At 37.1% G+C, this 23,610-nt stretch overlaps 1 protein-coding gene across 2 annotated transcripts in view; it reads left to right on the top strand.

Annotated features, from left to right (window-relative positions):
* The window catches only part of LOC126183607 (beta-galactosidase-like), a 315,494-nt gene that overhangs the window by 234,957 nt on the left and 56,927 nt on the right, over nucleotides 1–23,610 (top strand). For both annotated transcript variants that reach the window (XM_049925719.1, XM_049925718.1), the window contains exons 8-10: nucleotides 72–190; nucleotides 10,559–10,834; nucleotides 12,560–12,694. In XM_049925719.1, the coding sequence (XP_049781676.1) occupies nucleotides 72–190; nucleotides 10,559–10,834; nucleotides 12,560–12,694 (530 nt within the window). The remainder of the gene's footprint in view (nucleotides 1–71; nucleotides 191–10,558; nucleotides 10,835–12,559; nucleotides 12,695–23,610) is intronic.

Genomic DNA, 23,610 nt, shown 5'->3' with positions numbered 1-23,610 from the left:
TTTAACTTTCAGCAACTATTTCTGAAACTCTTAGGTGATAAATTAATTATTATTACTAAATTCTTTTTCAGGTGCAAATTATAATGATAGATATGAGCCACAGCTGACTTCATATGATTATAATGCACCACTAAATGAAGCAGGGGATCCAACTCCAAAATATTTTGCCATACGAGAAATGATAGGACAGGTAAATTTTTTAAAAATGTTGATGTACAAAGGCACATAAACATATTAGTGGTATTTTAAATCAATATTTTATTAATTTAGTTTTTTTCATTTCTGCTATGTTTTGTTCTTTTATTTATAATGGTCTTTCTTTATGTTTCCTCCTTCTTTAACCATTTATGATATACATACTCTTTTGAATTTAGTACCAACACTACAATGTGAAATAATAGCCATTGTTACCAGTGCAGGAGTGTACCTTCAGCTACCTGTCTCTATAGTTATGAGAGAGGTTACAGTATGGAATCAGTTTCTATAAAATACCTTCATAGAAATTTCCTGGTATGAAGATAACCAGCTAATTATAGTTTCTTTCTTATGGTTATCATGGGATTTTCACCTCAAAGGAATGGTGAGATATGCAGAAAGAGTAGAAAATCACAGGCAACTACCTCTGGTCAAGTAATGAAATTGCTTTTTGTCAAATTAAATTGAATATATAAAGCCACCTATGACACATTGATTCAACCCATGTTTCAGCTCTATAAACCTCATATATTTGTAACTGACTGTCTTTCATCTAATCTTTTGTGCATTTAAGAAACTGAATTCTGCTCAAGTCTTGTACAGAATACACTTTTGATTTATGAACATTCCATAAACAGCTTGTATTGTTTGTTCACAGATCATAAGAAATCAGACTGGTACATGGCCTATGAAAAAACAGTAATCATTGCAAGCTACATACACAAAACTGTTTCTCCTAGAAGGGTGTCTGCTCCTGCTAATACTATAGGTCTTTCTTATCCACAGAACCCTTCTATATTAGTTGGCCGATGGGGCAGGAAATTGTCCCCCCACAATGCATCACCAAGTTTTGTCCTTACAATGTGCAAACATGTGTGAACTTTTTAATTTGGGATGTTTAGTAATTATTGTGGCAAAATAACCCTGCTTAAGTCCATAACCACTAAACTGCATTAACTTAATCATCACAGTCCCAGAAGTATCTGGTACAGTTCCTGGTGATAAAGTAAATTTTCATCACTCAAATTTGATCATTAAGTGGGGGAGATAAAATTGTTTGGACCTTGATTTCCATGTGTTTATTTAAATGCCAAACAATTCTATTGTGTCTTCTGTAGAGAGAATGGAAAACAGCTACATTTGGAAGTAAAATAAATAAAAATGTTTCTGTAAAGCTGCTTATGAACAATTTTTATTTAAAAATTGTAGCTTATTTAGGACAAAGGTATTGCATAGATAATGACTTCTGATATGAAATTAAATGCTGTTTTCTTTTATGTAAATACCAGGTATTTCAACATGAATATAGGGATTTTAAGGATCTGTAGTATTCATTCCATTCAACTTACAGTTATAAATAATACATCAAATGGAACAGAAACTCAGAGAGTTTTTCTTACAAGCATTCGATGTGAATACCGTTTGTCACATGGCACTCAATGAATTGATATGCGAGTTCTTCTGGAACCTTGCTTAGTGTGGCTGGAGTAATTGTTGCAACAACTGCTTCAATCCTGTTTCTTAAGTTTGGTAGATCAGGTAGTACCAGAGGCACGTACATATGATTCTTTATGAAACCCCAAATCCGAAAATACTTGGCATCACACTGGGTGAATATGGATGTCATGTGAAACAAGCTCTGTGAACTGACCACTTGTGGTCAATCCAGTGGTTGGGTACACAGTCGTTTAATCAATTGCATACTGAGTTATGCCAGTGAGGCAGCACAGCATTTGTGGTTCAGCTTTGTCAAATTGATAAAACAGCAATAATTCTAGCGTATTAAAATTAGAAACAGCGGCTGCAGCTGCTTCCCTGAAAAGGGGAGGCCCATAAACTTTCCGTCAGGATATAGCACAAAAAATATTCAATTTAGGAGAGTCTCACTCCAACTGTACCACCTCAAATGGATTTCCTCACTCCAAGATGCACACATTTTGTGTGGTAATATTCCCATTTAGATGAAATATAATTTCGTCATTTAATCCTGAAAACCTTGATTTGTGTGCAGCAACATTTTCTTTGTGAACTTCACATGTAAACCACTGACGATGATAAACAGAAGGCTGAAATTCTCACTCAACCTACCTTTCAAAAACTCGTTTACGGTAGAAGACTGCAGCACCATTCCCCCTATCATTTATTGAACAAACGCAAGGATGGCTGACATAGTGTTTAGTGTATCTGGGATTGTAAACCAGTTAAGATCCTTAGACGCCAGGAAGGCATCTGGCCCAGACAGTATCCCCGTAAGATTATATGTTGACTATGCTACAAATATAGCACCATTCTTATCCATCATCTATCAGAGGTCATTGGAACAGCGGAAAGTTCTACAGGACTGGAAGAAGGACCAGGTCATAGCAATCTTTGAAAAGGGGAGAAAATCAGATGCACATAATTACCAGCCAATTTCACTGTAATCGATTTGTTGTAGAATCATGGAACATATTTTGTGTCCAGACGTAATGACCTTTCTAGACTCTGAGAAGCTCATCTGCAGAAACCAGCACAGTTTTAGTCATGCGAGACACAGCTGGCCCTATTTGTGCATGATATACAACAACCTCTAGATACCAGCTCCCAGGTTGATACCATATTTATCGACTGTCAAAAGGCATTTGACTCAGTTCCACACCATCACTTGCTCCAAAAAGTGAGCAATTACGGTCCATCCGATGACATATGCAGTTGGATAGAAAGTTTTATAACAGACAAAGAGCAGTATGTTGTCCTGAATGGGATGACTTCAACAGAAGCAAACTTAACTTGAGGTGTGCCCCAGGGCAGGATAATAGGTCCGCTGAATTTTACGATTTACATAAACGATCTGGTTGATGGATTGACAGCAGTATTAGACTGTTTGCCAATGATGCTGTAGTCTACAGGAAAGTAGTATCACATGAAATTTGTGAACAAATCAGTGAGGATTTGCAGAAAATAAATGCATGGTGTAATGACTAGCAGTTATCTCTCAATATTAGTAAGTGTAACCTACTGTGTATAAGAAGGTGAAAATACCCATTAATGTATGACTACAAAATAAATGTCCATTCTTTGAAAGCAGTAACATCAGTCAGGTATCTGGGTGTGACTATTCAAAATCATCTCAAATGGAATGTCACATTACACAAGTAACGGGCAAGGTGAACTCTAGATTGTCATTTATCGGTAGAATCCTATAGCGATGCAGTCCTTCAACAAAGGAAATTTGCTTACAATATGTTAGTTCATCCAGTCTTAGAGTATCGTTTGTCTGTATGGGACCCTTACCAGTTGGGTCTGATTCAAGAGATTGAGAAGGTCCAAAGAAGAGCAGCATGATTTGTGACTAGTACATTTAGCTATTATGAGAGCATTACAAATCTCATAGAAAGTTTGAAGTAGGACACACTTGCAGATAGACGACATGCTAAACGGAAAGGGCTGCTAACTAAATTCTGAAATATGACCTTCGCTGAGGATGTAGAGCATATATTATTACTGTTGTGGATTGGCAAGACAGCCAACCCACTATGAGAGGAAGCCGAAAGGCACGCGTTTTAGCTCATGCAGGCTGGCGTGAGGTCTTGAACAGGCAAGGAAATTATACTAGCAAAAAATGTACGTAGCTGCTGGAATACTTAACTTTAATTGATAATTAGTGAACATCGCTCTTGACAGTACATGTTTTACAGCATCAATAGTAACTGGTAATGGCGCCTTGCTAGGTTGTAGCAAATGACATAGCTGAAGGCTATGCTAACTATCATCTCGGCAAATGAGAGCGTATTTTGTCAGTGAACCATTGCTAGCAAAGTCAGCTGTACAACTGGGGCGAGTGCTAGGAAGTCTCTCTAGACCTGCCGTGTGGTGGCGCTCGGTCTGCAATCACTGATAGTGGCAACACACGGGTCCGACGTATACTAACGGACCGCGGCCGATTTAAAGACTACCACCTAGCAAATGTGGTGTCTGGCGGTGACACCAGAATTACCACCAACTTTCAAATCACACAATGATCACCATACAAAAATAAGGGAAATTAGAGCTCGTACTGAGACATTCAGACACTTGTTTTTCCCCCTCGCGATCCGCGAGTGGAACAGAGAGGGGAAACATGACTTTGCCGTGAATTGTGCCCTCTGCCACACACTGCTTGGTGGCTAGTGGGATATATATGTAGATGTGCATGTAGTCTGTAGGCTTTATACTTGTAACAACTACAAACCAGACTCTTTCAGTTGCTCTTTCATTTGATGTATTACTTTTAATTGTAAACTGAATGTGACAAATGCTACAAAGCCTCAATACCCCAATATTCATTTTTAAACATTCAGTATTCAACTGTAAATTAAATCTGTAAATTTACTCAGTCCGCATGATTAAGATATATCAGGTGAGTGACCCATCAAACAAGTAACTGGCTAACTAATGAACCAACTAACTACTAACTGTTTTTCATGATAATCTGTCAATAGCATAGTGGTAGTAGGTGTTAGTTGAGAGAAGTAGGTTAAGAACCATAGGTACCCTTGGCATCCTTTCTTTAATTTTTATAAGAATTTTCAAAAGCACATTGAAAACATTATAGTGCACACATTATATGCACTATACTTTTGCATACAAATCATATAAAACACAGACAGGAGACAGATACATGTAAATCAGTTTCACTTATGTCGTTATAATGAGTGCAATATGGAATCTCTCTCATTGCCCCTAGGTCTTTTTAGGGTAAATTTTTCTGAATGACAGAGCTACCAAATAACTGCAGACAAGGCTGTGCCTATCAGTGGAGAAACAATAAATTCCAGTTTGAATAGCAAAAAGTATAACCTTCATAATGTATTACGACTTTCCCATGAGAACATAAGAAGCTTTTTAAAAAATGATCAGCTCCTCATCTCACTGTGGGAAACTGAGAAATATATATGCTATGCATAACAACATCATTTAGAAGTTACTGACATTGAACAGGTGCAGTTAGATGGACTGGATAGTTATAGTAGACTACTATAACATGGAAAATATAAGGAAAGGGGGAGTGGCTGCATACAAAAAAGTGTAATAAAGTCTGATGCCATAGACCAATGAGTAGAGCATTTAACAACCATTTTCATTAACAGACTTAGAAACACACATGATAGTGGCTATGACAGCGTACAGATGACCAACAACAAATGTTTTAAGCTTCATAAAGCATTTAGATAAGTTATTATTAAGGAAGACCTAGTAAAATAAATTTGGAAACAATTGAATGTATAAATTTTAACATTGCTTTTCTTTTAGATAGTTCTGATTGAAGGCACTCAGAGTTGCTGATGTGAAGCTTTTGTTTGATTCACACCGTAACGTTCCCAACAGGAGTAAAAGGTTCTAACACCTTACATGAATGCAGCTGGGTGATGTCTTGCACAACTGCTGATATTTTGACAGGTGAATGCCTCATCATTTTCAAGGCAAAAATGCAGTAACAGAGTGTTGTGCAAGAAAACTAAAACATTCAGTAGACAGGGCTATGCCAACCAAGGATCATAATATGGCATATGCAGAAAACAGTAGATACACTGTAAATAACTAGTGCCACCACACTAACGATGTTGATCATGTCAGAAGCTGTCAGTAGCAAATATTTGTTAGCAACAGCTTTGAAAGTAGCATTAACTCTGTCCATCTGTTGTCTGACCAGGGAGAGGACAGGATTCCAAGCAGAATTTAAGCAAAACCATCCATCTCTACTTATATGACCACTTGCTGATTTAATATCAACTGCTTCCTCAGTTGAGCTGAAAGTGCACACCAGAATCTCTGTATTGTAACATCCCTTAGGGTAAATGGTGCCAAAGCAATATTCTGCAATAGCAGATTTGCTCAGCACTACCAGTCAGCACTAGGAAGCATTGTATAGCAGGTGCTAAACTAAGCACACCTATGACAGGAGAAGACCAAGACACGCCCCCTAGGCAGTGTGCATATAGGTCACCACCCTCAACCAAGCTGTCTCAATTTCTCAATCTTAGTACCTCAGTGTGTCACATCAACACTCAGTTTGCATTGCACCTCAATACATCGCACTGTGCTCTAGTCTTCGACAGTAATAGTCGTCGCCTCGCACCTTACCTAGCTGTAAGGGAACATTAGACTTTGTATATAGTTGTGATAAGGACACAGACAAGATTAAAGAATTAGTACATGTTATTTGATTGCTGTTAACCACAGAGTTTCAGAATGGTCATAATTGAAGTTAAATACTCCATTGGTTATTGTAATAAAGTGTATTTCAACCAAGTGAGCATTTTGTGTTGTAGTGAGAGGAAAGCAGCCAGCCAACTATCATACCACCCTCTCCTCATACAGCCAGGAACCACAAAACATTATTAGAGGGTATATCCACAATAAGGAAAAATTAGGAGAGATGCAAAACTTGCAATGAATGAAGACTACCAGAGAATACATCAATACTAGGGAATGAGGGCAGCCTCTGCAGTCTTTGTAACAGTGACATTGGAGCCCTCTTCAAAAAGTGCCTAAACATGTACATACCAGACAAAGCCAGGAAAATAATGGATCAAGCTTTCAAATGGTTCACAGTAAACAGTTAAATCCTTCATCTGGCAAAAACTCATATCATGCAATTTCATGCAAAACAAAATTGCTTACAGCTATTAGAGGTAGACATCAATGGACACACAGTAGATAAGTCTTCATATGTGAAGGTCTTAGACAACCAAATGAATAATAAACAATGGTAGCACCAACATGTGTACAAGTGGGGCAAACAGCTCAGTTCTGCCTGATCTGCACTTAGAAATCTCTTTCTTTGTGTTGACCTCTAGACAGGATTTGTAGCATACTTTATATACTTCCATTCAATACAATCTTGTCACATGATGTTCTTAGACATTGCAGCTAAGGCAAAAAGTATTTATTCTGTAGAAATGTACAGTAAGAATGTTGTGTAAGATTGATAACTGAACATCTTCAAGGACCACTGGACTCTTACACTTATGTGCTGTAGTATCCAAATAATAGACAAAAACAATCAAGTAACACAAATATGGCTTTATTCATGAACCTCTGAACAATAATGGAAAACATTCTCTCATGGATCTCCACACTGTACACTGTACATCAGTACACTGATGCAAATGGTAGACTGGTAGCACATAAGAGAGACTCAGTTAGTGCTGCTCTGCACATATATATGCATGAGTCACTGGCAGATGGTGCAGCAGAGACCACACTACATGCACGACTCCCACAGGTAGCCTCCAGTTGCTGGCCTGCACTGATACAGTTGGCGGCCAATTCAAACATTCACTCATGGCAACACCATACTTGGCGCACTCACACTGATATGCACTAGTTGCAGGATACACCACATCTCTCCCTCATGCAAAGTGGGCATCCAGGCAACAGAGAAGATACTAGAGGCATGACAAGAGACATATCCATCAGATCGGGAGCAGTAGCAGCCAGTGCCAACGGTTGGGGCAGGTTGATGTGCTGGGCAGGCACTGGAGACTAGGGCTGGAACACACAGGGAAGCGGGCACACCCAAGAGTGGTGGACTTGTGTGCCGCCCCATGGCAGCACCACAGTGGAAGGTGCCATTGTCATCTCCATACCATCATCATCAGCAGGCAGGTCCCAGTGCAGAGGAGACAGGGCTGGGACCACTGGCAATGATGACGTCGCTCATCTCCACACCATGTGAACCCCACTTTAAAATATTTTTTATTCTAAAGCCTCACTTTTGTGCTCTTGCTACTGCATGATGGCACAGAACAAACAGAGATGTGAGACACACTTCTTGGTGTTATTCTGTATCTACTGCAGCTTCAGACACATCACTTGACTGTTGCACTGTATCTGACATTTAATAAACTGCCAAAGATCTCTCCTTCTGACAAATTTATCCATTTCTGATGGCTTCTGTAAATTGTATCACTTTGAAAGAAGTAAAATAGTGACACATATAATGAATGAAAGATAGAAACAGACTGAAGGAAATTTGTACCATCTCTCATTTTCACTGCTCGAAGAACTTGTTGGAACATGGGCTGATAGAGAGTACCGATTTACAGCAGCTGAAGAGAGACATGTAGTGCCATAATTGAAGTTAAATGCACAGATCATTCCACATGCTGATCACTCATTTAATACTTGATCTGTGGTTATACTGAATGAAGAGAAGGGTGTTCTTTATTATTTTAATACAAGTTTTTCATTTGCTTTACATTCTGAATTTGCTACTCTCACAATACCTTTGATGCTGTTACTTGACGCCCCAGGGTGTTGTGACACCCAATTTGGAAAGTTCTGCTCTAGAGAGAAATTCATATGCAGGAAAGCTCAGATCTTAAAAAATAAGGGTACAGCACATAAACACAATTTTCTGAAAATGGAAACTTGAGCTCCAGTATTGAATAGTTTTTTGTCTTAAAATTAATGTCTTCTTATATGGATTCCTTATCTGCCTGAGAAGTTGTGGGTGTTAATGTGACTGCTTCCAGGATGGGGAAGTATGCTAGCCATGGATTGAATCTGACAGCAGATAAACGATGATGGTTTGGTACACTGGCCAGCCTCTAAGTGGTTTTTAGGCAGTTTCCCAAATCCCACTAGGTGTATACCAAACTGATTCCCATGTTTCACCTGATATACAGGCTACACAAACATTTAGAATGCATTTTACACTAGCACTTACACACGCAAGCAGATTGGATACATTGCTTTTGTCCTGGGTGGTGAATAGGAGACTGATGACCTTAGCTGTTTGGTCTCTTTAGACTCTTACTCAACATCAGCATTTGGATTCAGTTTGTATTACAATGAAAGCTCTTAAGTGAAATATGAACAATGTTAGGAATAAAGACAAAGGAGTGAGCAGTGGATAATTTGGGTAAGTAAATAAACAACATTCTCTCTATCTCTCTATTTCTCCCCTCTCCCCCCTTCTCTCGTTTTCTCTTTCTCTCTCTCACTCCCCTCCCCCCCCCCCCCCCCCCCCGCCCCTGTACCCCTCTCTCTTTCTCTGTGTGTGTGTGTTTTAATTATTTCTCAACTAGCACAGTATGACTGAACTACTTTCCTTGTTCTCTGCTGAAGATGTGTTACTTCAAAAGGTTTGTTGCTGCACATCTTCAGTTTGAAGTATAGTAATTTCCAGGAAGGCTATATTAGGTACAAAGATAGAATGAGATTTTCACTCTGCAGCAGTGTGTATGCTGATATGAAACTTCCTGGTAGATTAAAACTGTGTGCTGGACCGAGACTCGAACTCGAGACCTTTGCCTTTTGCGGGCAAGTGCTCTACCAACTGAGCTACCCAAGCACGACTCACGCCCCATCCTCACAGCTTTACTTCTGCCAGTACCTCGTCTCCTATCTTCCAAACTTTACAGAAGCTCTCCTGCTAACCTTGCAGAACTAGCACTTCTGAAAGAAAGGAAAAGGAAGGCAAAGGTCCCGAGTTTGAGTCTCAGTCTGGCACACAGTTTTAATCTGCCAGGAAGTTTCAGGTACAATGATGTATGATAACCTCTATGAATCTATTGGACTACAATGCTAGACACTGCTGCACAGGTCATTGAATTCGTTCAGCATAATTGCTACTGTAATTTGGTGCATTCAAGAAAAAGTTTGAAAGGTTACTGATTTGCCGCAGATGAAGACAATCTGAAGACAATCACAGGAATTTTTATATAATCGGTAAGGGGAGTCTATAAAAATTGCATTTGCAAACTTTTACAACAATAATGGAACTATTTAGGAAGTGTTGAAGTTTCATATGCCTAACTATTGTACTGATATTTCTGTATGTATAATACAGTTCTCTACTGTATAAGGGTAAACATTGTTTTTCATGTTAACATTTTGGCTTGTATCACTCAAACCTGTCTTTTAATTAAAAAACAGGGAATTTTTTTTTTAGTCAGTTACCTGAAAGTAAAGAATGTGTGTTTTGGCAACTGAGCATTTCACTGGCCATGTCAACAGTGAATTGCACTCTTTAAGTAAACAACAACCACATTATTCAAATGGTTCAAATGGCTCTGAGCACTATGGGACTCAACTGCTGTGGTCATAAGTCCCCTAGAACTTAGAACTACTTAAACCTAACTAACCTAAGGACATCACACACATCCATGCCCGAGGCAGGATTCGAACCCGCGACCGTAGCGGTCGTGCGGTTCCAGACTGCAGCGCCTTTAACCGCTCGGCCACTCCGGCCGGCCCACATTATTCCATTAATTTTATAATTAAACAGTTATAAGAAGAAGAATAATTATATGTTTGTACATAATTCAAAGTTGCATTTGTCTGGTGGATTTACACTGCTGCAAATTAAAAAAATATATATATTTTTGCATTTCAGTATTTACCTCTGCCAGATATTCCATTACCAGTTCCTTCAGAAAAGGGGGATTATGGTACTGTGACTCTGTATCCAGTTGCTGCTTTATTGAGTGATCTGTTACGGGAAACACTTGGAAAAAAGTACAAATCATCATTGTATCCTAAGACATTTGAGCAATTAGGGCAAAACAGTGGTTTTATATTATATGAAACAATAATTCCAGATGATTTAAGTGATCCTGCACTGCTTGATGTACCAGGAGTGAGAGACAGAGCAATTGTTCTCATTGACAGGGTAATAATCTTGTACCATTTTTGAACTATAGAATAATATTAAAGGAAGTTATTTAAAAATTTTACTATGGAAAAATAGTTATGTGAAACAGTAGTCAGTTCTATTTGAATTCTCATTTTTTTTAAATATAAAATTTTAATTATACATTATTTTTTATTATAATCATAAATCTGTTCACAATTCATCATTAAACACTGGCTGTCTTACAGGGTATCTGGTTAAGTCATTACATATATAGTTGATTACAAGATCATTTTTACAGAAAAATTATTGAAAACTTAAATTCTACTTGTTTATCAAAATTTTTAAAAACTACTATTATCAATATGTTTTGAATTGGTGTTCTAATAACTAATCATAGATCTTAAATTTCAAATTACTGTATTATAAGGAAAGGACTGAGCATTTATTGTAACTTTTTTAAAAAAAATTAACATTAATTTGTGTATGTTTCTGGTCTTTTCCAACCTCTGTCTTTGTATATAAAAGTGCACTTTGCCTCTAGTGATGTGACATTGTATGTTCTCTCTGGTGTCAAACTTATTTAACTTGACTGAATTATGCGATAAATTGCAGAGAATCATCAAAGTTCCAGTATTAATTTCTTATACTACTTGATGACTGATTTCAAGCCTAAGCTCATAATCATATCATCCTATAAGCTATGCAATAACAGACATTATGACAGCCACATGAATGTTCATTGTAGTTAAACACACCTCTAGTATAAAGCAGAATGGAGTTGACGTTCACTCGCAGAAGTTGAAGTTCAGCCCTGTACTGCTTTCTACTAAGGATGTGTCTAACTACAGTGAACATTGCTGTAGATGGTGACATATGTTACTGCATATATGATCTGATAGCTTAGGCACAAAACTAGTCATCAAGTAATAAAGGAGATTAATACTGCAACTTTAATGGTTCTCTGCAATTTATTGCATAATTTTGTTAGCTAGAATTGTTGCCGATGTCATGCCTTCCAGAATTCTGGAAATTAGTAAATCATTTTAATATATTTTGACATAAAGTAATTCTTTATAGATGTACAGTCACTGTCTTAAGCATTATAAAATATGTAGGTGTAACATGAATGCAGATGGCTGATGACTGGATAGAGAAATGTAGAGGAGACTATTATCCAGAAATGGATGTCAAATGGTTGATGATGTTTGTTGATGATGAATATATATAAAATTGGATGTCTATGATTTGTTCCACATCCTCTAGGATAACCTCTCTAAGGAGGTGTGGAATAAACATTAAATATAAGAATTTTAATTCTTTTATAAAATATTTAATCTGTATCAATACTTTGATGTGATCCATATCAGAAAGAATCTCCTCATTTGGAGTTTCTGAAATCTAATCTAATCTGAGCTGTTTCTTAAGCTCACAGAGGATTCTTGTTTCTGGGATGAGAGTTTCCAGGAATTTCAATTCCTTTGTGATTAAATCTCACACATGATTATGTTTGTTAATGAATACACCATTTAAATAGAAAACTTAAAAAGTCACACATTCATTTCACTGTTTTATCTACATTTAAGTATATTGAATGCATCTAATGATGCTGGAAACATTCAGTTCAGATTTTCTGGCATTAAGTTCATATAAAATTTATGCAAAGTTACATCTGTTTCAGAAATGGCTTGATGTTATTTATATTATTTTATGTTCATGACAAAAATTTTGACCCTATGTTTCAATTTTTATTGTCATTTTCAGATGTTTGTCACAGTTCTCAGTCGTGCTCAAGGGATAACCTCAGCAGCATTATTAGCCAGACCTCGTAGCACACTACAGCTGCTTGTAGAAAATCAGGGAAGAATCAATTATGGGTCAGAAATGAAAGATTTTAAGGTATTTATTAGGACTTAACATTCAGTTTTAGATGGAATTTTAGTAGGAGAAAATGATATTTGAGAAACTAAAGTCTACTAAGTAAAAGTTTTCGATCATCTGTCTGTAATGGTATACATTGTTTGAGTCTGTATGAATCTGTCCCTCACTTTTCACTAAAGTGCTAATTTCATTAGTGGGTTTGAATTCTTTTTAAAGCCTAACTGCCACTTCAAGAATGGTCATCATAGAATGAGATGTGGTAAATTAGCACATGCCTGCAAAAAAACTAATGTAATTTTTTGCTGGGCATTTTCAGAGCTTAAAATCCAAATATGGCTAGTGTAATACTGCAGTAATGTCATTCTTTGAGAACAACAGTGACAAAATAGAGCATTAGTTCTGATTCATGAGAAATTTTTAAATGCAATCAAAGATTCAACTAACCAGCTTGCAGCAGTAAGTCTGTGATTCCATATTTTGCACAATGAAATTGAGCATTCAGATGGAAGAAATCACTGAGCTTCAATAACTACCAGAAATGTTATTCATTATTGACCAACAGTGGCACTGGAGATTTTTAATATATTTTATGTTTAAAAATTATACAGCCAAGATTCTATTTATTTACTTGTTGCACTAATGAAATGTAAAACAGGCTGGAAACTGTTGAGTAAATCAAAACAGAAAGTCATTCTAGACAGTGTTCAATATATATTTTTATTTGAAAATGAAACTTCCATATTATTTTAGAATGAGCAACTTAGTGAATAGGTTTTGTATTTGCAGTTAGTATATAAAAATGATCATACATTTACTGGAACCACATTGTTGTGCTTAAATAGTATTTAACCCACTGAATTGAGCAGTTTGAAATCAATAGCACAGGTTCTATTTCTTATTGTAATGCAGTACTCTAGAAATTTTAGCATGCAGTAATTAATACCACGTTAAGTCAGTGACATTTGTATTCTAAATTACTGAAATGTGCTTATGCCTAATTTGATGTGCATTCACTTGGAAGGTATAAAGGTTACAGTTTCATGTGATGTTGATGTCATGGTAATTGGAGATGGTAACTCAATTGAAGGAAGAAACTATCCTGTCATTCACCTGAATCAATGGAGGTAGTCACAAGATACTGAAATTCAGATGGTTGCATACAGATTTGAAGTCCATGTCTACTGAGTGTAGATCGAGTGTTGTAATTACTGCAACACTTCAATGGGTAATTTACCTGTTGATGTAAACTTTTGTAGTAAGCAAGGTGTATTGCAAAATACCTTTGAATATTTAGTTAGTGACTTAAAATATGACAACAACTAATAATGATTATCAGTTAAATACATAATCCTTTAAATGGGTTTTTAAAATGATTGAAAGACAGATTGCAATTTTTTCTGTTGGTGGCTTCACAGTGATGATAACAACTTGGTAAAAAAAAGTCACTATAAATAATGATGACCAAAGTCCTTCTACACTGAGGGGCCAAAAGTCATGGAATAGTGATATGCACATATGCAGGTGGTGGTAGTGTCACATACACAAGGTATAAAAGGGCAGTGCATTGGCAGATGGCAGAGCTGTCACTTGAACTCAGGTGATTCATGTGAAAAAGTGTTCAAACTGATTATGCCCACATGACAGGAATTAAGAGACTTTGAACAGGGAATGGTGGTTGGAGCTAGATGCATGGGACGTTCCATACAGAAATCATTACTGAATTCAGTATTCCAAGATTTACAGTGTTAAGAGTGTGCAGAGAATGCCAAATTTCAGGCAGTACCTCTCACCATATACAATGCAGTAACCAATGTCATTCACTTAATGACTGAGAGCATTGGTGTTTGCATAGAATTTTCAGTGCTAACAGACAAGCAACACTGAGTGAAATAACCACAGAAATCAGTATGAGATATACAATAAACATATCTGTTGAGACAGTGTGGTGAAATTTGGCAGTAACAGGCTATGACAGCAGACCGATGTGAGTGCCTTTGCCAACAGCATGACATCATTTATATATATTGTGAAAAGCAATGGTCCCATAACGCACCAAGTGCCTATCCACTGCAGATCTCCCTGCATTTTGCTGCAATTTTCTAATGCTGCAAATTCTCTGTATACTACAGCATCATCTGCGAAAAACCGCATGGAACTTCCAATACAATCTACTAGGTCATTTATATAGCCTTTGCCAACAGCATGCAAGTGTGAAAATTAGTCAAGAGAGAGAGTGATCAGTTGTTTTTGAAATATTAATAATAGTAATTCATAGTAACTTCTCAGTGAAAGTATTATTACAAGACTCATAACAATCTTTTTACTAATAACGTATCAATAGCTTCCCATACCTTACTTGTAACATGGGTTAGGTAAGGGGAACTATTGATGTGTATATCTCCGGTAATAGTGACATTTGAGAAGATTCCTAAAAATGCATTGTTACTATAGAGGCCATCCATTGAATGTGCTACGAAGGAATGAACTGCCAGATGATGTCATCATTGGAAATTCACCCTTATATTATACATTGTAAGGTACATATTGGCTTGTCGCATTCACAGTAGGTGTTTGTTCACAGATTAGATTAGATTAGATTAGATTAGATTAATACTAGTTCCATGGATCATGAATACGATATTTCGTAATGATGTGGAACGAGTCGAATTTTCCAATACATGACATAATTAGGTTAATTTAACAACATACTTAAGTTAATATAACAACTTTATTTTTTTGTGTGTTTTTTATTTTTCTTTATTTTTTATTTTTATTTTATTTTTATTTTTTTTATTTTTTAATAATTTTTTTTTTCTTAATTTATATCTAAAAATTCCTCTATGGAGTAGAAGGAGTTGTCATTCAGAAATTCTTTTAATTTCTTCTTAAATACTTGTTGGTTATCTGTCAGACTTTTGATACTATTTGGTAAGTGACCAAAGACTTTAGTGCCAGTATAATTCACCCCTTTCTGTGCCAAAGTTAGATTTAATCTTGAATAGTGAAGATCGTCCTTTCTCCTAGTATTGTAGTTATGCACACTGCTATTACTTTTGAATTGGGTTTGGTTGTTAATAACAAATTTCATAAGAGAGTATATATACTGAGAAGCTACTGTGAATATCCCTAGATCCTTAAATAAATGTCTGCAGGATGATCTTGGGTGGACTCCAGCTATTATTCTGATTACACGCTTTTGTGCAATAAATACTTTATTCCTCAGTGATGAATTACCCCAAAATATGATGCCATATGAAAGCAATGAGTGAAAATAGGCGTAGTAAGCTAATTTACTAAGATGTTTATCACCAAAATTTGCAATGACCCTTATTGCATAAGTAGCTGAACTCAAACGTTTCAGCAGATCATCAATGTGTTTCTTCCAATTTAATCTCTCATCAATGGACATACCCAAAAATTTGGAATATTCTACCTTAGCTATATGCTTCTGATTAAGGTCTATATTTATTAATGGTGTCATACCATTCACTGTACGGAACTGTATGTACTGTGTCTTATCAAAATTCAGTGAGAGTCCGTTTACAAGGAACCACTTAGTAATTTTCTGAAAGACAGTATTGACAATTTCATCAGATAATTCTTGTTTCTCAGGTGTGATTACTATACTTGTATCATCAGCAAAGAGAACTAACTTTGCCTCTTCATGAATATAGAATGGCAAGTCATTAATATATAATAAGAACAACAAAGGACCCAAGACTGACCCTTGTGGAACCCCATTCTTGATAGTTCCCCAGTTTGAGGAATGTGCTGATCTTTGCATGTTACGAGAACTACTTATTTCAACTTTCTGCACTCTTCCAGTTAGGTACGAATTAAACCATTTGTGCACTGTCCCACTCATGCCACAATACTTGAGCTTGTCTAGCAGAATTTCATGATTTACACAATCAAAAGCCTTTGAGAGATCACAAAAAATCCCAATGGGTGGTTTTCGGTTATTCAGATCATTCAAAATTTGACTGGTGAAAGCATATATGGCATTTTCTGTTGAAAAACCTTTCTGGAAACCAAACTGACATTTTGTTAGTACTTCATTTTTACAGATATGTGAAGCTACTCTTGAATACATTACTTTCTCAAAAATTTTGGATAAAGCTGTTAGAAGGGAGATTGGACGGTAATTGTTGACATCAGATCTATCCCCCTTTTTATGCAAAGGTATAACAATAGCATATTTCAGTCTATCAGGGAAAATGCCCTGTTCCAGAGAGCTATTACACAGGTGGCTGAGAATCTTACTTATCTGTTGAGAACAAGCTTTTAGTATTTTGCTGGAAATGCCATCAATTCCATGTGAGTTTTTGCTTTTAAGCAAGTTTATTATTTTCTTAATTTCAGAGGGAGAAGTGGGTGAGATTTCAATTGTATCAAATTGCATAGGTACGGCCTCTTCCATTAACAGCCTAGCATCTTCTAATGAACACCTGGATCCTACTATATCCACAACATTTAGAAAATGATTATTAAAAATATTTTCAACTTCTGACTTTTTGTTCGTAAAGCTTTCATTCAATTTGATGGTAATACTGTCTTCCTCTGCTCTTGGTTGACCTGTTTCTCTTTTAATAATATTCCAAATAGTTTTAATTTTATTATCAGAGTTGCTGATTTCAGACATGATACACATACTCCTGGATTTTTTAATAACTTTTCTTAATATAACACAGTAGTTTTTATAATTTTTGATAGTTTCTGGGTCACTACTCTTTCTTGCTGTCAGATACATTTCCCTTTTCCAGTTACAAGATATTTTTATACCCTTAGTAAGCCATGGTTTGTTACAAGGTTTCTTACGAGTACATTTAACTATTTTCTTGGGGAAGCAGTTTTCAAATGCATTTACAAAAATGTCATGAAATAAATTATATTTTAAATTGGCATCAGGTTCACGGTACACCTCATCCCAGTCTAACTGCTGTAGGCTTTCCCTGAAATTTGCAATTGTTAAATCATTGACTGAACGTACTACTTTGGAGGACTGTTTAGTATTGCTGAATGGAGCTATGTCATATATTGTAACTAGCTGTGCACCATGATCAGAAAGACCATTCTCAACAGGCTGAGCATTTATCTGGTTAAACTTATCTTGGTCTACAAAGAAGTTATCTATCAGTGAGCTGCTATCCTTTACCACCCGAGTAGGAAAATCAATAACGGGTGTCAAATTGAAAGAACCGAGTAATACTTCAAGGTCATTTTTCCTATTACCCTCTTTCAGAGAATCTACATTGAAGTCCCCACAAATAATAATTTGCTTCCCCCTGTCTGACAGATAGCACAACAAGGAGTCCAAATTTTTCAGAAATAGATGAAAATTTCCTGATGGGGACCTATATACAGTTACAATTATAAATGTGCCTTTATTTAATTTAAGCTCACAGGCACATGCTTCTATATGTTTCTCTACACAAAACTTTTTTGTTTCTATACTTTTTGCACAATGATAACTTTTGACATATATGGCAACTCCTCCTTTCTCCATATTTTCTCTCATTACATGTGCAGAGAGCTTATAACCACTTACATTTACCTTATCCATATCAGTAACAATGTGATGCTCAGACAGGCATAGTATATCTATTTCATTCTCAGCTTCTAAATCTTCTAAACAAACCAGAAGCTCATCTACTTTATTCTTTAAACTCCCAATATTTTGATGAAATATGCTTACATTATTTTTAATTATACTTTTATGAGAACCTTTCCTTATTCTAACATTTGCAGTACCCTCCTGTCTGAGTTTCTCATTGTGCTTAGGCCTAGTTCCTATACCAGTGGTCACATGGTGTTCAGAGAGGCAGATTATGTTGGGTGACTTTAATTCATCAATGCAATTACCTAGGACTGAGATACAACTTGGTGGAGATAAAATTTCTGGTGATTGGTGAAAATTTATAACTGACAGCTGTGATTGGTGATCTAATGTGCTAGAATTGTGCTGTTTAATTTCTTTCCTAAACTGAAGATTTGTTTCAATCCTGACCTCTCGTAGAACTTGACATCTTTCTGTCTTACCTATCCTAAAAAAGGTGCTGCTCCAACACCTGTAACCACTGTCACACTCCATAAAAGTCTGGAAGTGAACATTCTGGCAGCAAATGTCCTTAAAACAACCAAGTGACATATATAAGTAAAGCAGAATCGCTGCCAGGTAGTCAGTTTGGAAGTTACAATCGTCACAATAACTTGGAAGTGATAAAAAGTTAATCACTGCGATTATTGGCTGTTACCACGGACTTCAGTCAGTGTCATGCTTAGTGATATTAGAAGTATGCGGAGTGTGCCCCTGTGTGTTTTACTGCTAAGTGTACTAGTGTTGTATTTTTCAGCTTGAATAAAGTGTTTATTTGAGAATAATTGGCATCTAATTTACCTACATCATAACAATATAATAAAATGGATCATTATGTAATAAGAAAAAGAAAAGTAGAAACATCTGAAGATTCCAGTCACCATTTGGCCACAAAAACACCACCAGATGTATAGGCAGAGCCCAGCAGTTCTTCAAAACTTTCACAACAAAGTTCATCAACAGATTCCCTTAATCCCACGTATATTGGCAATTTTTTGGACATATTTGTGACAGGAAATATTAGTGATCATATAAAACACAAGCTTCTCACAGCTCCAAGGAAACTTAGAAAAGGTTATATCTTACCTACTTAAGAGCACAACAAGAGGGGATGGGTTGAACACAGGCAAGTGCATGATAATCACTTTGAACAGTGTCTATGGCTGGTGTCCTCACTAGTTAAAAAGGGACTTCTTTGCATTAACTGTTCTATTTTTGTGAATAATAAAATGGTTGGAGGAAAGAAATCCATTATTGTCAAGAAACTTGTGACTGAGTCACTAACAAAGTTTTCTAAACTTACTGGTAAGGATGCTGACCTTGAGACCCACTCTCAGCTCAAGTACCACGGTGAAGTGTCAACAGATGCAAAATTATTTTTGGTGACATGAGACAGCCATGAACTTGAGGCCATAAATAAATTGTCAAGACAGAGAATGGAAAGCATAAGGGAAAACAGAGACTGTCTTGTACCTATAATAAAAACAATCATATTTTGTGGAGAGCAAAATATTCCTCTGCAGGGGCATAGAGACGATGGGAATCTATTAGAGAACGAAAATGATCGTGAAAGTATAGTGAGTAACTAAGGAAACTTTAGAGCTCTTGTAAGATTTAAAATTGATGCTGGGACTTGCAACTAAAGCATCACCTTGAGACCACTAAAGTGAACGCCACTTACATAAGTAAAATAACTTGTAATGAACTTATTTCACCCTGCGAAACAGCGATGTTATCAAGAGTACTGGAGGAATGCAAAGATTCTTGTTATTACAGCATAATCTTGGATGAGACTACAGACATAGCGCACATCACCAAACTGACTTTAGCTGCACAATATGTTGATGGTGATGGCAAATTACCTGAAAGATTTTAGGGTTCTGTTGACATCCATAAAAGACAATGACTGTAGTTGAAACATTGACGATGAAGTATTAGGTACTATGATTCTAAGGAGAATGGAAAGACTTTCTCTGTCACTGGAAAACTGTGAGGGTATAGGCTGTCACAGTTGCCCAGTTAATATGACAGAACTGAAAGAAGTTATGGCTACAATAAAAAAAGAAAGCTACCAATGCCCAAATTGCAGTCATCAGATCAACCTTGCTGTCTCTTGCAGGGTTGCAAAGTTACAAGTGTAAGAAACTTACTTGGTACTATTGAAGAAGTAGTATCATTCTTTACAGTATATATCAAGTGGTTCTCAACATTGAAAAGTCACCTGAAACACTCGTTGCAGTCACATTGTCAAATGAGATGGGCTGAGCAACATGATGCTGTTATTCAATTCGCAGCTGATCTCGGAACTGTTTGCAAAGAAATACAGTGCTGGAGGGATAGAAAAACAGCTGCCAAAGTCAATATTCTTGTTTGAGCTCTCTCTAATTGCAAGTTTATTATCACTCTGTTTACACTGAGTGACATCATGAGCATAACATATCCAGTTAGCGAAGTCTTACAAGACCCTGGCTTGGACGTCGTGGTGGCAAAATCAAAATTAGATATGACACTCAAGGTGATTGATGGCATGAGAGCTAATGCTGATAGCCACTTTGCTCATATTGTTGAAGAGGTGAAGGCAGTTATGGAATAGTTGGATGCGGAGATGAGTGTACATCATCTTACAGGCAGACAAAAACACAAGGAAAACTGTGATAATAATGATGATGCTATGACATATTGGAAAAGAACTGTTTTTATTCCAGCACTGTATTCAACATACTTTTGCCCTCACAGCTACTGAAACAGGACGGTAATGATCTGGGACATATATTCAATCAGTGCTTAACTGAACTACCATTCTTTGAAGAAGAATCACTCTTTGTGATTAAAAAGAGACTAATGGGTATTCTTCAATACAAACAAACGAGCATAAATGCCCTTAATGATCGTGATTGTGTTATGCAAGCATTGTCTGTCTGCCCTAGATCTGACTATCCTACTTTGCACACACTGTAAGAAATATTTGCATGTCTACCTGCATCTATTGCTAGAAAGACATGGCTGAAGTTGGCAATGAAAGAGGAACGACTTAATGGCTTAGCTCTGTTGAACACTCACCCTGACATTGATTATCCTATTGATGATGTAATGAACCAATCTGCCAGGAAGAATAGGCACATAGAATTCATCATTTAAGGAAGAGAACCACAATTGTAACTTTTTTATACCATAAGGTGTATATGTGTATAATCAGTTTTAACAAAACTTTCTTAATCTTTGCATGTGACTTGATTATTTTCTATGATGGTAAAAGTAAAGGTAGCTCAACATATCTTTAGCACCCCTCCTTGAGGCTTTTCTGTATCTGCCACTGCATCACTCACACCAACATAAGTTGTAAACAGATTGTTTGTACCAAGAGATAAGCCTGATTCTGAACCAGAACATCAGTGTTGTAGGCAAATTTTCCTCTAACTGAAGTATTTCTTCAAATTCTATTATACTGCAGGCTTTATGACATTGTGACCCAACTTGTAAACCGTGACCTTGTGGTGGTGTTTGGGCATACAAACCCAAAGGTTGTCTTAGAGTATCCTATTGCAGTGTAAAATCTCTAATTAAGACTACAGTTGGTGCTACTGTAGGTGATGAAACCTCCAAGTGGGACATATCCAGTGGGTCCACAGCAGTGCCTTCAACTGTGGTATCAATACTTTAGAGACCTAGAACTGTGTCTTCATCATAATCTATGCTATGTTGTCACTTAGTTTAGCATTGACACCCTTTTGTAAATCCTCATTATCATTGTTACTGCTAACAAAGAGGAGGACACCACTACCATGCATAGCATTCATATTAGACTGCAGAATTATAACCACAACTTAGGTTTGATGATGATGATGTTTGGTTTGTGGGGCGCTCAACTGCGTGGTTATCAGCGCCCGTACAATTATCCAATCTTTGCTCAGTCCAATTGCGCCACTTTCCTGGATGATGATGAAATGATGAGGACAACACAAACACCCAGTCATCTCGAGGCAGGTGAAAATCCCTGACCCCGCCGGGAATCGAACCCGGGACCCCGTGCTCGGGAAGCAAGAACGCTACCGCGAGACCACGAGCGGCGGACGTCACAACTTAGGTTTGTTTTGCACAGGAAGGCTGGCAATTGTGGTACGTAACACATTTTGTTGAATGGAAGAAGTTGTCTCTGAGCCATATCAAGGGTGCAAAAGCTCTTGTTGAGTATTGTGGCAGTGTTGCTAATGCCTGAGACGCCACTCGCCTTGGTGGCAGTGGACATTGCTGGTGTTGATGCTGAGTAACTACCAGCAATTCTGCCACTGCATCTTTTTCACTGAGAACTTTGTTACCGTCTCTGCCACACTGTGAGTGTGCTGCTTGAGAGATTGGCATATGCTGTACATGTCATTGATGAGTAGGAAGTTAAGCAAGCTTCCCATGTTAAGCACTAAGCTTATGTGGTTCTTGTGCTTGCACTGGTGCCACTAGAGTGAGAGGCAGTACTCAGTAGAATAGGTGTGCAATGGAACTGCTAAACATTTGAGTGCAACTTCAGGTGGCAATTCAGCACTGACTTGTAGTCACTTGTCACTAAGGAATAGTTTCAATCCTATGTAACTGTTCATGTGGTATTGATGGATTTACTTGCAATCTGTGATGGAAGGGCATTGTATGCACTTCAGCAGCTGCTCTACTTTGATGTGGCCACACAAATGGATCCATAACTTCAACTATGTACAGACATTTTACATTACATCTTAAAACAAAAAGTCTTTAGGCAATCCTTCGAGTTTATTTTGGGCTGTGTGAAACTGTCCTGTGGTGATCCCAAATGTGTGCACACAGCTTGTGCACTATGGCCATCACATTTTTGCTGGATGAGTTAGCTGTTTTTTGCAAACAGCTGGAAATAACCTTAACTGTTATCAAGTGATTGGAAGCTTTTGCAAATAGATGTGTTGGTACAGACACCAGGAGACATGTAAAAATGATACTAAAAGCACCTCAAGTACTATCCTCTTGCACGAAAACTTTCTCCTCTATAAGAATTACAAGGCTTGTCACTACTCATCTTTTAACTGTGAATGGTTTGTCAGTGGTAGGTTTAGGGGTGCTGTGCAAGGGAGACAGTGACTAAGGTGACCGGAGGCTACTACACCTACCCTGCTCACCAACAATTAGTATGGGGAATATTGCTACTCTAGATGGAAATGGCAACAAGGGATAGGTAGGATCACCTTTCACCCTCAGTGTGTATGCCTGGAGACCATTCAATATGTTGAAGAGACTGCTCCAATTGCTACTGAAGGAATAAGGTTCAACCAATTGTACTGGAATGAACAATACCTGTCATCTTCGCTCTGAGCTCATA

Source organism: Schistocerca cancellata, chromosome 4, assembly GCF_023864275.1.
Source record: "Schistocerca cancellata isolate TAMUIC-IGC-003103 chromosome 4, iqSchCanc2.1, whole genome shotgun sequence".
NCBI classification, from domain to species: domain Eukaryota; kingdom Metazoa; phylum Arthropoda; class Insecta; order Orthoptera; family Acrididae; genus Schistocerca; species Schistocerca cancellata.
This window is presented reverse-complemented; position numbering and strand designations above follow the sequence as displayed.